The sequence below is a fragment of the Phyllobates terribilis genome, unplaced genomic scaffold, assembly GCF_046119375.1.
Source record: "Phyllobates terribilis strain yellow unplaced genomic scaffold, ASM4611937v1 Scaffold_726__1_contigs__length_752350, whole genome shotgun sequence".
NCBI classification, from domain to species: Eukaryota; Metazoa; Chordata; class Amphibia; order Anura; family Dendrobatidae; genus Phyllobates; species Phyllobates terribilis.
In genome coordinates this window covers 442,439-457,306 of record NW_027363486.1, presented here as the reverse complement: position 1 = coordinate 457,306, position 14,868 = coordinate 442,439, and the positions used below count along the sequence as shown (strand labels likewise).

Genomic DNA, 14,868 nt, shown 5'->3' with positions numbered 1-14,868 from the left:
AACACATGTATTTCCTCTTCATTTTACAATAAATAGGCAAGTATATAACTTGATACACGGTATTTTGACATGTGACTGTACATACGCCTCCCTCTGCTCTAAGCGTCTTTTTATAATTTTTCTGTATTGAAATCATGTACATCTGTATTACCTTGTTATTTATGTATGGCTATACTGAAGAAGGAGTCAGTGGACTCTGAAACGCGTCGACAATAAACCTACAATTTTATCATACCACTAATTGTGTCATGTTCCACTTACAATCCTGCTACATAAATCTACCGTCTCATGGAAGCTGCTGCATCTAGTTTTCAGGCTCTATAACAGTTTTGTCTCCCACAGCCTCATAAGGTGAGTGGTTCTACCTTTAATTATCAACCTTTTAACGTGGACAAGAAGACCCTATTCCACTTTTACATTTCTTTACAATTTGTCAATAACACATATAGTTTCTCCCTGTCTGAGTTATTTTTAATGGTCAACAAAATACAATTTTCCAGTAATTCATATTTCACACTCTAGGTATGATAATGGCTTCTCTGTGTGGGATTTTTGATGTTTAAAGGGATTGTCCACTACTTGGACAACCCCTTCTTATTCCTCATGTTTCGTTCTGTTAAAATAAAAACACCTAAACTAATCTCCCATGCCGCCACTGTTCCAGCGGCATCGGCACTTGCATTCCCGGGGCTCATGTGAGGTTGTTACGTCTTATGACCCCTGCGCCCAATCAGCGCTTGTGTCACTGTCCCCACCTTCGCACTAATCGAACATCCTGAGTAAGTCAGAAAGCAGCCGCAGCCCTGGCTTCCTGTTGATGTTCAATACATTCAAAGATGGGGAGAGTGAAGCTGATTGGGCACAGGGCTCGTGTGATGTAACAAGCCTATGTGAGCCCCAAGGAACGTAAGTGCTGACACCGCTGGAACAGCAGAGGCATGGAACGGGAGAGTGAGTGCTTTTATTTATTTATTTTTTAAAACTTAATTTGTTTTATTAAACAATTTTACAAACAATTACACATTGCATTTGGTAATAGAAAACATCCAGAGACATCACATCAACACAAATTTACATCTCTTACATCGATGAGAACACATTAAAATAAACTGGTCGGATGGGTTATCTCATGCAGATAAATAATTTCTTTGCCCTGTGGATGTCGCATCTTCTGGATTTATATAAAAAGGAGAAAAAAAGGGTATTTACCTAATTAGGATACAATCCAAACTTTGAACCCTCAACCACAACTTATCAAACTTGTGCTGTCTTTATCTTTTCCATGCTCAGATTGACTCTCATCGTAATATATATGGATCTAAATGTCTGCCCCTATAAGCAACCTCTTTGTCACTTATAACTTGCGGTTTTCTATTTATTCTCACACCCCTTTCAAATTTACTCTCCCAGCATAAACCCTTTGCCTAAGTAGAGACCGTAAGACACGAAGCATTCCAATAGTCCCATATTTTGGAAAATTTTAATGGACAACCTCTGTTTTGGATACTATCTTTTCGAATGGGATGATTGAGTTAACCAGTGCGATCCAAGATGGCAATGTTGGCTGTGTGTTGCCCATCCATCTCAGTGCCAAAAATAAGGCTTCTCTCAAAAAAATCTTAGTATAATGATCCCAGGCATCATCCTCCATTACCCCCAAAAGGCAAATCAATCAATCACATGGAATTGGGATGGATACTAAGGAAGATAATAAAGAGGTTACTTCCTGCCAGAAGGACCTAATAATGGAGCAATCCCAAATTAAATGAACAAAGTCAGCATCTATGGTATGACATCGTAAACATTCTGAATTAGAGGAACGCCCCATTTGATATAGTCTGAGGGGTGTGAGGTATGACTGATGAATAATATATAGCTGAATCAGCTTCTTATTGATGGAGGGGGAGAAAGGACAGGAACTCCAAAACTACCTCCTATTCCTCCTCCCCCATATTCGGAATTAGAAGTCTCCACTTGTTGATAGCAAGTATGTATACAAGCTGGATATAAGACCTTGTGGACCTTGAGATTTAAGTATTCCTATTAAGGGAAATGAGGAAATAGTTTGATTTCTAAATTTTGTAAGTGAGATCTGAGCCCATTTCTAAGTTGATGGTACCTGAAGAATTGAGATCTTGGAACCTTGAATTTATTTTGCACCTGTTCAAATGACATCAGTATAGACCTTTCATAAATGTCTCTTAACAAATAGACCCCACTAGCTTTCCAAAAGGGGGCAGATGAATGTTCCACTAATGTCGCAAAGTACGGATTCCCCGATATAGGTATTTCAGCTATAACATGTGTAAAGTCAATTCTTTTGTTTGCCTGTTTCCATACCGTTCTCGCCAATGTATGTAGGGGTAACAACTTAATGGTAGTCGATTTATTAAATTCTAAAAAACCCAATAAACAACCTGTGCCTAAAAACGTGTGGCAAGTGGTTCTCAGAATTCGGTAACTGGGAGTCCGGCATCCAACTACGGATCGCTTTTAGTTGACCTGCTAAATAATATAGATGGAAGTCAAGCAGAGCTGCTCCTCCCATATCTTTACGACTTTGAACGATAGATAACCTGAGTTTATGTCTGGAGTTTCCCCAAATAAATGTGGACATCAAAGAGTTAAGAGATGTGAAGAATTTTTTAGGGACCGGTACTGCACCATGTTGTAATATATAATTAAATTTAGGGAGGAAGATCATCTTAATTAAGTTAATCCTTCCTGACACTGATAGCGGTAATCTCCCCCACAAGGAAAATTTACATTTAGCTTATTATTCTAATAAAGGGAGAGTATTACTTTAGAGGTCCTCTCTATCATTTCTAACAATCACAATTCCCATGTATCTGAAACAGGACACTACAGGTAAAGGAGATAACGTTTCCAAATCAGCATTCGGAATGGGCGACAGAGACATAAGAGAAGACTTATCCCAATTTATAAAGAGATCCGAATATTCACTAAATTTATCAATAGTAGATATAACAGATGGGAGAGTATCTTTAACCTTGTCCATAAAAATTATCATGTCATCTGCATATAAACCAATTTTGTCAGTTCTGTTTGCAATTGTAATTCCACTGATATCCTCAGATGATCGTATTCTTATAGCCAATGCTTCAATTGCTAGAGCGAATAGAACCGGAGACAAAGGGCATCCCTTTTGGTTCCCCATTCCAATGAAGAAGATGTGGAGGATATATTATTTATCACTATCTTAGCTTTGGGGGCCGCGTACAATGTTTGAATCCAGACCCGAAATTTAGGGCCAAGACCAAATTTCTCTAGGCAAGCAAATAAAAACGGCCACTCCAACGAGTCAAAAGCCTTGGCCGTATCCAATGAAGTCAAGGCTCAATCATTTCCCGGTATCAAAGAGCTATATTGAGCTATTGATTGCTCCCTTCTAATGTTAATAGAAGTATTTTTTCCTGGCATAAAACCTGTTTGGTCCGGCTGGACAACAGATAGTATCACCTTATTAAGTTTCATGGCTAGAATTTTTGTAAGAATTTTGTAATACACGTTTAATAGTGAAATAGGGCAATATGATCCACACTCCAGAGGATCTTTCCCCTTTTTTTTTAGGACAATAATATTGGCATCATAAAAGGATTCAGGCAAGGAACCACTTTGCATCGCCTCTGAGAAAGTCTCTAAAAGGTGCGGCATCAAGACCTTTTGGTATCTATGGTAGAGCTCTAGTGGTAGGCCATCAGGGCCCGGAGCGTTACCCTAAGCCTTATCTGCCAAGGCTGCATTTATTTCCTTTAAAGAGATATCTGCATCTAAAAGGGATTGTTGTGAGACACTTAATTTGGGAAAATCAAGATCTGCCAAATAAGTGAGACATTCCAATTTATTATGGGCACTTTGGGATTTATATAATGATTTATAAAAGTTATGAAAGCTACTTAGAATATCTTCTGCCGTAGTGACTATCTGGCCCCCTAATGTTCGAATCCTAAGAATAGCACTAGAGTCTTTATGTTTGCGGACCATAAAGGCCAACAACTTACTTGATTGGTTCCCCAATTCAAAATATGATTGTCTAGTGAAGAATAGTTTACATTTAGATTTAGTGTCAACGTTTTGTGTATACAATCTATAGGAATGTAGCCAGTTTACTCTATTCTCATCATAAAGGGTCTGCAACATAAGTCTGTTCAGCTTCCTTTAACCTATGTTCAAACTCGGTATCAACCTGTGAAGTCATTCTCTTGATGTATGTAATAGTGGAGGAGAGGCATCCTCTAAGGTATGCCTTCAGTGTATCCCAAAAAATCTTAATATTCCTTGGCAACAGATGTACTTCCACTAAACAGTCTATTTGATCCGGTATTCTATCATCAGGACCAATTAATTTTAACCAAAAGGGATTAAGTTTCCATGTGGGTCTGTCTCGTACCTGGTCAAATTTAAGCGTTAGTATCACCGGACTATGGTCTGAGATCCCTCTTACCCCATGCTCAATACTATGTACCCACGTTGCGATATTACTAGAAATGAAAATATAATCTAACCGCGATAACGTAGATTTGGTTGAGGAGTAACATGTGTATTCTTTAGTTCCGGGGTGATGTAATCTCCACAAGTCTATCCAACCAATACTCTCCATATAGGTTGAAAACAAATTAGAAAATGGTGTTATTGTCGTTCTGGTGTTGTCACCAATTCTCAATCTATTTAAATTTTCATCCATAATCCGGTTGAAATCCCCCATACACAAGACCTGAGCATCCGGGTAGTTTAGTGCGAAGCTTACTGCCTTTTGGACAATTATTAGATTAGCAGGAGGTGGGTTTTATATACATAGTATTACATACTCTCTAGAATCAATTATAGCATTTATAAAAACAAATCTTCCCTCTGAATCTCTGCGGGCCTCCCAGCTAATGGCCTTGTGGATTAAAAGCGAAACTCCTTTTGAACAGCTTGTATGGTAAGAGTGTATTGACCATTGCAGCCAGGGTTTATTTAGCCACCTAGCTGAATCTCTAGTGAGGTGTGTTTCGACCAAAGCCAGGATATGTGGCTGGTAATTTTTGATTTGCAAGAATACTTTAACCCTCTTCTTAGGGGATTTAAGACCTCTTATATTCCATGTCATACATTTCAGTTGCGATGCCATTTACCTAATATAAGAAGATGGGAATAAATATGAGGGGTACAAACAAAAGGCCATTACACAATTACTGCTCATATTCATTATTTCCCGTTTGACGTATCCAATAATTTCCACCCAATTTATATATTTATGGGGCTCACCAGGTTGATCTATCGCCCCTATAGGTCCCAACAAATTATATTGCATGGAGACAAAGCAAAAAGGATTGAGCACTTTGACAGCATTCAACTTGTAAACAACAACCCTAAACACAACCAAAACAAGAAGTAAACTTTTCTTATGCCGCTTCCTTTCGGGGAATACCAACACTGATCCCAGTGTGAGGTATTATGTTGTCTTTGACGATGCAAAGTCTGAACTCCCGCATATGTAAAAGGTGTATCAAATTACATCAAACCCAATATTCAATATAGGAACGGAGGCACAAAGGGTGTCTGTCACCCTTTTCCAGGCTCTAGGTGCAATTGGAGCCACTCCAACGCTTCCTCCGGGGTAGCAAAGAAAGTAGTAGAGTTTCCAGAAACAATTCTGAGACAAGCAGGATAAGCCATTGCATAGATAATCCCTTTGTCTTTAAGTTTCTTCTTTACATCCATAAATTGGGCTCTCTGTTTTTGTAGTTCCACAGAAAAATCAGGGAAAATAGAAATTGCAGAATTGTTGTATTTAATAGAGCCTTTTTGTCATGCTAAACTCAGGATGGTATCTCTGACCTTAGAATTCATCAGTCTAGCAAGAAGGGGTCTAGGAGGGGCCCCAGGAGGGGGGGGGGTTTGCTGGAACTCTGTGGGCCCTTTCCACAGCAAAGACCGGGGAGTATTCATCTCCTAGGGTAGATTTAAGCCAATTTTCCAAATAGATTTCAGGATGCTGACCCTCTGTTCGTTCTGGTAGGCCAATAATTCATATATTATTTCTTCGCATTTGATTTTCTAGGTCATCAGCTTTTTGGCGCCAGGTGTTATGGATCCCGCCACCTTGGTCAACTTATTAACAATAGGTGGCAGTTTATCTTCCAGTTCTGATACCCTTGTCTCAGCCTTAGTGACACGTTTCTTCATAGTTTGCATGTCTTGGCGGAGTAGGCCCACATCTGAAAGAACCTCCTCTATCTTTCCGGTCACAGTTCTTGCAAGTGGATATAGCTTCTAAAAGTTGGTCAGCAACTTGCTTCAAAGTCATTTCTTCGTGTCACTCCCCCTCCTCCTCATCAGATACATTACTCTTACGTTGATCCGTTGTTTTATGTGACAAGGATGTTGGCCCCTTTCTCAATCGAGAATTTTCCTGGGGGTCCCCTCTGGCAAAGTCTTTCAATTTATTTTCTATACTAGAGTTTTTCCCTCGGCTCATTTTGTAACGTTATAGGCAGAATATATTGTATTATGTTTACTCCAATTGTATATTATGCAGATTTATTATGTAGAGGTCAGTGTCTGGACAATGCTGCCACCTGGTATCTTTACTGCAGCGGTGCCTCAGTAATATCTTTTATAAATTATATGCCAGTTTCAGTAGAAAACATATGTTATTTCCAATAATAAAAGTTGGAGGAAATAGTGGTTTCTGGTTGCTTTGTATATTGTTTCAGTCACTCTGTGTACCATATATGAATGCAAGGGACTAAATATAGGCTGAGAGTCTCATGCCCCAGGGCTTACACTTCCCCTTGCAGAGTTAGGATGTGGCTGCTGTGTTTCCCTCCTTCAGATATTCCAATGGCCCCTAGATAGGCCTCGGGACCGGGTTGTCCGGTACACTCACTGCTGCACCTCTCCAGAAGCCCGTCGCTCCTCAGGCCTTTCAGAGGGAGACCGACTGTCAGCATATATTTTCAGTGGCGCCTGTGAGCTGCGCCACGTGCAGAACCCTCAAGATGGCCGCCGCTCCTCAGAGAGTTTACTCTGCCGTGGTCCACAGAGCGCGATGGATCAGAGCCCTCTCCGTAGCAGTTCCTCAGAAGCCCAGCCGCTCCCCGCTTCTCCGGAGCTGTGCTGCAGGGCACATAAATGAAAATCAGGGTCTGGTGAGTATAGGATTATGAGCCGGATAGCGGGAGCTCAGATCTCCTGCGTCCTCTCAGCTCCTCAGCATCGCCATGCCCCGAGTGCTTTTATTTTTAACAAGGCCAAACACAAGAAATGACAAGCGGTTGTCCTAGTAGTGCACAACCTCTTTAACAAGAAAAAAATTTCAACTAAAACATTTCTAACATTCTGAACATGAAAAAGGCTTCTCCCCTTTGTGAGTTCTCTGATGTTTATTAAGAGTTGATTTCCGTGTAAAACATTTCCCACATTCTGAACAGGAAAAAGGCTTCTCCTGTGTGTGAGTTCTCTGGTGCTTAACCAAATCTGATTTCTGGTTAAAACATTTCCCACATTCTAAACAGGAAAAAGGCTTCTCCCCTGTGTGAATTCTCTGGTGCTTAACCAAAGCTGATTTCTGGTTAAAACATTTCTCACATTCTGAACATGAGAAAGGCTTCTCCCCTGTATGAGTTCTTTGGTGACTAACAAGATTCCATTTCAGGCTAAAACATTTCCCACATTCGGAACAGGGAAAAGGCTTCTCCCCTGTGTGGCTTCTCTGGTGGATAACCAAATCTGATTTCTGGCTAAAACATTTCTCACATTCCAAACAGGAAAAAGGCTTCTCCCCTGTGTGAATTCTCTGGTGCTTAACAAAACTTGATTTCTGTGTGAAATATTTCCCACATTCTGAACAGGAAAATGGCTTCTCCCCTGTGTGAAGTCTCTGGTGACCATCAAGATTAGATTTCTGGTTAGAATATTTCCCACACTTGGAACAAGAAAATCTATTTTCTGCTGCGTGAATTTTTTGATATTTAAGAAAAGACTTTTCGAGGGAAAAACTATCTTCATATTCTGAAAGTGAAAATGGCTTCTTTGCATTAGGAGCAGTTTGTTGTTTAATGCTTATTTTGTGACTTTGACTTTCCTTAGTAGTCACTAATGAATCAGAAGACAGGACCTGTTTCAAAGGATCAGATGATAGCTCTTTGCTGTGAAGGGATGATGGTATATCTGGAGTAATGGCATTCATTTCAATTGTATCCTCTGGGATCTCAAGATCATCTGATTTAAAAATTGAAAATGTCAGCTGTCCCTCTGATCTCCTGGTACAGTCATCTGCCAAGAAGAAAACCAATTATTATTTTTGAATTATTTTTTTAATTTCTACTTAAACTGGAAAGTTATGTAAAATATTGAATTATTCACCAGGACAATAACATTTCACAGTCTAATAGAAAACCTCATAGGATGAACCAGTGGATCGTAGTGTTCAACTGTTTGTTAATTCCTCCTCCGAAATATGGAATAAAAAGCCACCAAACCATGTTATGTAGGCAAAAATAATACCAATAAAAACTTCTACTCATCTCACAAAAAACAAGCCCCCACTCAGGTCCATCATCTATCAGTGGAAAAACAGGTTTCCACATTATTAGTGGCTCCAAGGCTCCTGAAAAGCAACATGGCTTCCATAAACTAATCCAGCAATATCCGCTCTCCCAAAGTTAAATCTCACCCTCACTTCTGAGCCTTGCAGTGTGCTCAGATCACATTTAGCATCCAAGTGTTTGGCATTACTATAGTGAGAAGACCCTACTTAATTTACGGAGTGTGTCTCCTGTAGCACAATCTGGGTACTATGTGTTTGGGAATAAAATGGCAAATGTGCAATTTTCACTCTCCAACATCCATTGCGTGATAATTTCTGGAAAGTGGCCGTGGAGTCAAAATAGTCACTACTCCCATAGATTAATTCACTGTGTCCCATATCCTCTGGAATCTGCTCCTGCGATGTGTGCTTCTGTCACCAGGCGCCGCCTTATTCATTCTGCAGGCGGCGCTGGTGATGGAGGAGATGTCAGAACCAGAAGCCCTGGATGGTGCAGCCTCTGTCCAGCCACTAAGATTAGGGTGCCTGGAACCAGTAGTACCATCCAGTCTGGCAGTATGGGTGTGTGTACTGTCCAGCTGGAGTAATCTGCTCCCTACTCCAGCCAACTGGAGAGCACCACACCCTACTAAAGGTGGAAGCATATTGCCGGGAGCTGCCAGATACAGCCTTGTTCTCCTCTGGTTCAGTCCTCTGTGCTCAGCTCCCAGCTTGTGTATTTGTTTCCTGTTGTGACCTCGGCCCGTTTACTGACTACTCTTGTATCTTCTGATTTTGTATTTTTTCTGCCCTCCTGGTTCTGACCCAGCTGCCTGACTGTTCTTGTTCTGATCTCACACCACTGAACAGCAAGTAACACCGTGGCCCAAGCTTAGGGGTCTCTGTGTAAGTTCAGATACATGTAGAGGGGTTAAAGGGTGATGAGCAAGGCAATCCCTGGGATCTGGAAAATAGAGTAGATAGTGACAAGCCTGTTCGTGGTGGCCATCTTTTGAGCTGCCAGGTGACTATGAACAGCGCCTCCAATACATTGTGTCTGCCAACTATTTCAGCAAGATCTGCATTCAGATAACTAAATGGCGCTCCTTCCCTTCTTAACCTGCCATGTGCCCAGACAGTAGTGTATAACCATATATAGGGGATTGTTGGATTCAAGAGAAGTTGGAAAATAATTTGTAAGGTCCATTTGTTTCAGATTATCATTTGTGAAGTTATCACCTCATAAAAGAGACACAAGTCAGATCTGAAAAATGGGCTGATGAGGAACACAAAACTGGCTGTGGGAAGTGGTTAAATCTGAGTATTTTGGGCACTAACTGCTGTAGTCAAAAACTGAGTATAGTCAATAACACATCTACTGAAATGATCAAACTCAACAGTCTTTATCAGTAAAAAATTAGTAACTAGTGGAGAAACCTCTCTGGGGTAATTAGAGTATGGGGCTCAGTGGCTCTTGGCAATCTAAACTATCATAAGGGCCAATATTTTCTGTCAGCTGAGATTGAAGAAGAAATATTAGAATTTTAAAGAGAACTTTTTATAATACTGCAGAGATGAGGGGTCTTAAATTTAGATTTTGAGCATTTGGAAGAGGCAATAGAGACCAGACCTTCTTTTAAATACCAAAAGGGAGTTACAGACTCACAAAAGGGAGGGCGGTCGATCCCACCACAATCAACCTATCATACAGAATAAACCTGTAAAAAAGACATTTTTTTATTATATGTTACATCCTCAACAACAACGTATATATAAGGGAGAGCTCCAACACTAAACCGAAGTTGCATTCATTTATGGTAGACCATTGGAGCTACTATGAGTCCGGAGCAGAAGAGTAGAGAAAGTATTAGTGCTCCCATTTCAGGAGAGATTGTGCAGTAATCTGAATTCCTTAGGATTGAAAACATAATGGAATTTATGACGTGGAGTGAATCTATGAAACCAGGGCTCGAGCCATGCCAACACAATAAATGTATATTACAGCCATCAGCCACGCACAGCTTAGAGATATATCATGGCACAGGTGTAATGTTTTTTGTGTAATTTATCGCAATCCTGTTTGAAGTTAGTTGGTTTTAAAAGAAATTGAAAAGTCAGGATAAAGGGAAACTCTGTTGTTATTGTACAGAAATTCACACTTGACCCTCACTGCACATTTAATGTTGTCAATCATAAAAGCAAAGTTTGGCCAGAAAGACTGGACCTGGTCTTGTAGGGACCATATGATCATATTCAGCAGCACAGAAGGGAGAGAAGGTAGATTCATCCAATAATATATCAGGGATCTAGGAAGCCAACAGCATCATTACCCTCCACTTTCTCTTACAGGCCCATCATAATATTATTTTCTAATTTGTCAGCACATTCTAGGTATGCTGTCATTTGGCTTTGTAGTTTACAGATCTGGGCAGGTAACGGTCAGCATCTTCTTATTCCAGGGGGGTAAGTGGATCTTCGAGGTTATAACCTCTATAGAAAATGGCTTTCAAAGCCCAAAGTCATTTGAACAGTTTTCGGTGGAGGAGAATGTTGTGGTCTAGAGGCAAAATGGTGATCACACGATTGTGATACGGCCGGACTACACTACCGATAAAGCAACCACAGCCGGTGACTGAGATGAATCCGTGACTTCTCTGAATTTAGTGATTACTACTCACCTGGACGGTTATCTGTAGGAATCTCCTCTTTACACCACTCATCACCCCTCACATATCTCTCTGTACTATGATTATGGGTCAGATCTTCACCCTGAAACAAATATTGCAAAAGTTACAGATAGATTGAGAACTCACATCTATGATCAGCTCTAATCCTGCCATCTCCACCGTTCTCATTACACAAGTATAAAACATATAATACTGGTGGATAAAACAAGACTGAGCACAAGACCTTCACAGCCGTCTACACATCATAGGGGAGATCTCATGACACCTTCTCTCCATCTACCTGATGATCCTGAGGAACATTGGGATCTTCTTGTTTACAGTCCTGTGAAAGACGAGGACAGGGACATCTCTCTGGTGTTGTCCTCTTACTGGATAGATCTGGAGGAAATACATACAGGGACTGAATTCATTCTTTACATACAGATAATTATAGTCCGTGTGTATTTAGTCCTGTCTATTACCTGGTGATGTGAGGGGCTGGGGTACCTCCATCATGACATCCTTGTACAGATCTTTGTGTCCTTCTAAATACTCCCACTCCTCCATGGAGAAATAGACGGCGACATCTTGACACCTTATATGAGCCTGACACATACAATGATATCGTCATCCGCCCGATCCCTTCATATCGTTACTGTATAATGTCCCAGTATTCCCAGCAGTGTCACCTCTCCAGCTAGCAGCTCAATCATCTTGTAGGCGAGTTCTAGGATCTTCTGGTCATTGAAGTCCTCATGCATCTGGGGTTGAGGTGGAGGCCCCATGATTGGGCTCAGGGGTCTTCCCCATCCCTCAGACACAGGGTCCTGACAGCGCTCACTAGAGGTCTTCTTCACTACTGTGTAATCCTGGTAATGGAGAGACAAATTAATAAATCTCACTATAGACATTTCCAGAGTCCTCACCTCTCCAGTTCTGTCCATCTGTTATTCCCATAGATAAGAATGATGTAATGTGACGTCATCAGAATCTCTCACCTCTCCAGTAAGCTGGAAGAGGATCTCTAGGGTGAGGTGTAATATCCTCTCCGTCATCTTGTCTCTGTCCATGTCCATCTTTGATAGGTAAATCAGGAAAATTATCTTCTATGGAAGATCTTCACTGAGAGGATCCAATATTGTAAAGACTTGAATGAGAAGAAGATGAGCCGATGTAGCATCATAATGAATTCTGTGTAATAATATAATTACTGGAGACAATAATGGGAAACATATCAGGAGATAGAATGTGTAGATGTTGTATTCTCTAGTCTTATATGGACTGGAATATAAGTTGAATTGCTGACTAAGACATCTCCTCCATGCTCCCAATCAATGGTTGTGCTCCTTACTGCTTTGGCAACTGATTGACTGTAGGAATCACAAGTTTGTTGGCACTGACCAGTAAATACAGAAACTGGCGGTGGGGGCCCAAGCAGCAATTGTATAATAATAATAATACAACATTCTGATTTTTTCCCTGGCATCTACTAATAAAACCTATATATTTTAGGCCACAGATAACAAGCAGTCTCTTCCTCGGAGTCTGCATCTTCCATAACGCTAATTCTCGTCTCATTTTCTGACACTGGAATCAGCATTAGTAATACTGCAGGAGATATTCATTACACGTGACATGAGAAATAACTACTTCACGATGAGGACGACAGACATATATTTGGCCGGAGTCCGTCACTAACTACATCACCACCAGCCGTGTATATGAATGTTTCCCGCCTTCCGCGGACTGTAATATTCTATCACGTTAGATCCCATGTCTAATTCACACACAGAAGTTTGAGGAATTTATGAAAGCTTGTTTGTAAGAACACCAACACAAGAGTTATTTGATGCCAATGTCTCCATGTACAGTGTTTTTTTCCCTCTGGATGGGCAATACGTTTTTTATAGTTGGGTCGTATGTATCTATCAGCGGAACAAAAACAAAATCATTGTGATTCTTATAAAGGTGGCAACACAAAAACACCCTAAATATAAGATTTTTAAAACAACCTCACAATTTGTAAATCTTATGGGTAAATTATTATCTAACCATTTGATTAGAACTGATATTATTAAGCTAAAGTATCTAAACAGACTTTCTTTCAAATCCATAAAGGGGCACTTTTCCATGTTTGTCATGCCAGAACTGTTCAAGGATTAAAGGTGATAGTTTTCCCACCAATTAGAAGGGATACCTGTGGATATTGGTGTTTTTTTACCTGCTAAGGTATATGCCCACGATCAGGAAATAGCAGTGTTTTGGAAGTAGCCTATACTGGCTCCATCCAAAACGCTGTGTTCTAATCACGCAGTTAAATCCGCATGTGTTCAGTGAACCATGTGGATTTAACACATCCAATACATTCTGTTGTGAAAATTTCTGTTGCGGAGACGAGCGTTTCTGCAACAGAAATGGACATGCGGATGCTTGTAAACCCGCGCCGTGGGTGAGTTTACGCAGCATCAAATAGATGTAGAACGCAGAGTTTTGGACGCAGCGCAGGTGAGCTGCATCCAAAACGCTGCTATTCCTGATCGTGGGCACATACCTTTACAGTTCTGGTGTGATTTACTCAATAAAGTGCCTTGTGATAAAGTGGATGTTGGACAAACAGAACAATCAATTAAAATCAGACTGAAGGAACATCGCTTCTCTATTTGGCTCTATGACTCTTGGATGAAATTCCACTGCGGCCCCTGCAAGAAAAAGAATGAAGAAGAGCAGAAGTTTGGTGAGACCACCGTGGCCAGACATTTCTCGGAAACTGTGATAAAAGTTCTGATCTCCAATAGTCGGTGTTAGAAGAAACGACCACAGCAGATTCACAATCACAACGCAGTAAACTTCTACAGAGACGTGTTCTGAATTTAGTCCCTGGAATCACTTTCTCCCAAAGGGTTAAATGACGTCTGTAACTTCATTGTCTTTCTATGAAGCTTCTTCTCTGAACTTTATTCCTCTGTTCTCTGCTGTATTTATATTACTCTCCGAAATTAGGAATGTATTAAATCCTATAGAAACTGCTGAGACACAATCATCTCTAATTCTGTGTTCCCAGGATTATTCTTGTGGGAATCGGCTGCGGTATCTCCTGTGCAATATATTTCTAGTATTAACAGGTTAGAATCCTGTAACTCAATGGACGGTGGTGGTTGTTTGTTTCTTGTGTCATGTATTATCTTTATGTAATGTGTGTGTATTGGTTCTGACATTCGAGATCTTCTTGTCATGAGACAATCACTATATAAGAAACACCCAAGGGATAGGACGCTGGCTTTTAAAAGGTGTCCAACCTCGAAACATTGCAACAGGTGCGTTTTCCAACAACTTTCTTTCCATGATGTCTCCATGAAACGCTGCTTGTGCCTATAGCGAGACATACGAGACGTCAATATGCCATGGACTACATCGGAACTGCGGGGATAATAAATTGGTGAATGAGGGACTGGCTCTTGTCTTTATTTAATTCTCTCTTTTTATGTCTTTCAGGTTGCCATTTGTGGACTATGTCGGAATCCTTGGACTACCTCGGACCAGCAAGGCTTTTTTTAATTAATAAATTGGTGAACCAGGCAGTGTTTTTCGTGTGTGTTTTTTTTTTTTTTAGCTTACTGGGTTAGTAATGGGGGTGTCGCATAGATGTCTCTCCAATACTAACCCCTG

At 40.6% G+C, this 14,868-nt stretch overlaps 1 protein-coding gene and 2 pseudogenes across 1 annotated transcript; all 3 read right to left on the bottom strand.

Annotated features, from left to right (window-relative positions):
* Nucleotides 1–14,868, bottom strand: part of LOC141236830 (uncharacterized) — a 363,062-nt pseudogene that overhangs the window by 293,879 nt on the left and 54,315 nt on the right.
* Nucleotides 1–14,868, bottom strand: part of LOC141236831 (uncharacterized) — a 71,795-nt pseudogene that overhangs the window by 27,002 nt on the left and 29,925 nt on the right.
* On the bottom strand, nucleotides 11,846–12,408 carry LOC141236833 (oocyte zinc finger protein XlCOF29-like). Its single transcript, XM_073668292.1, has 2 exons — nucleotides 12,201–12,408; nucleotides 11,846–12,071 (listed from the first exon to the last, which is right to left on the bottom strand). Exons 1-2 carry the CDS (start codon nucleotides 12,276–12,278, stop codon nucleotides 11,847–11,849), a joined length of 303 nt encoding a protein of 100 aa, XP_073524393.1. The 5' UTR covers nucleotides 12,279–12,408; the 3' UTR covers nucleotide 11,846.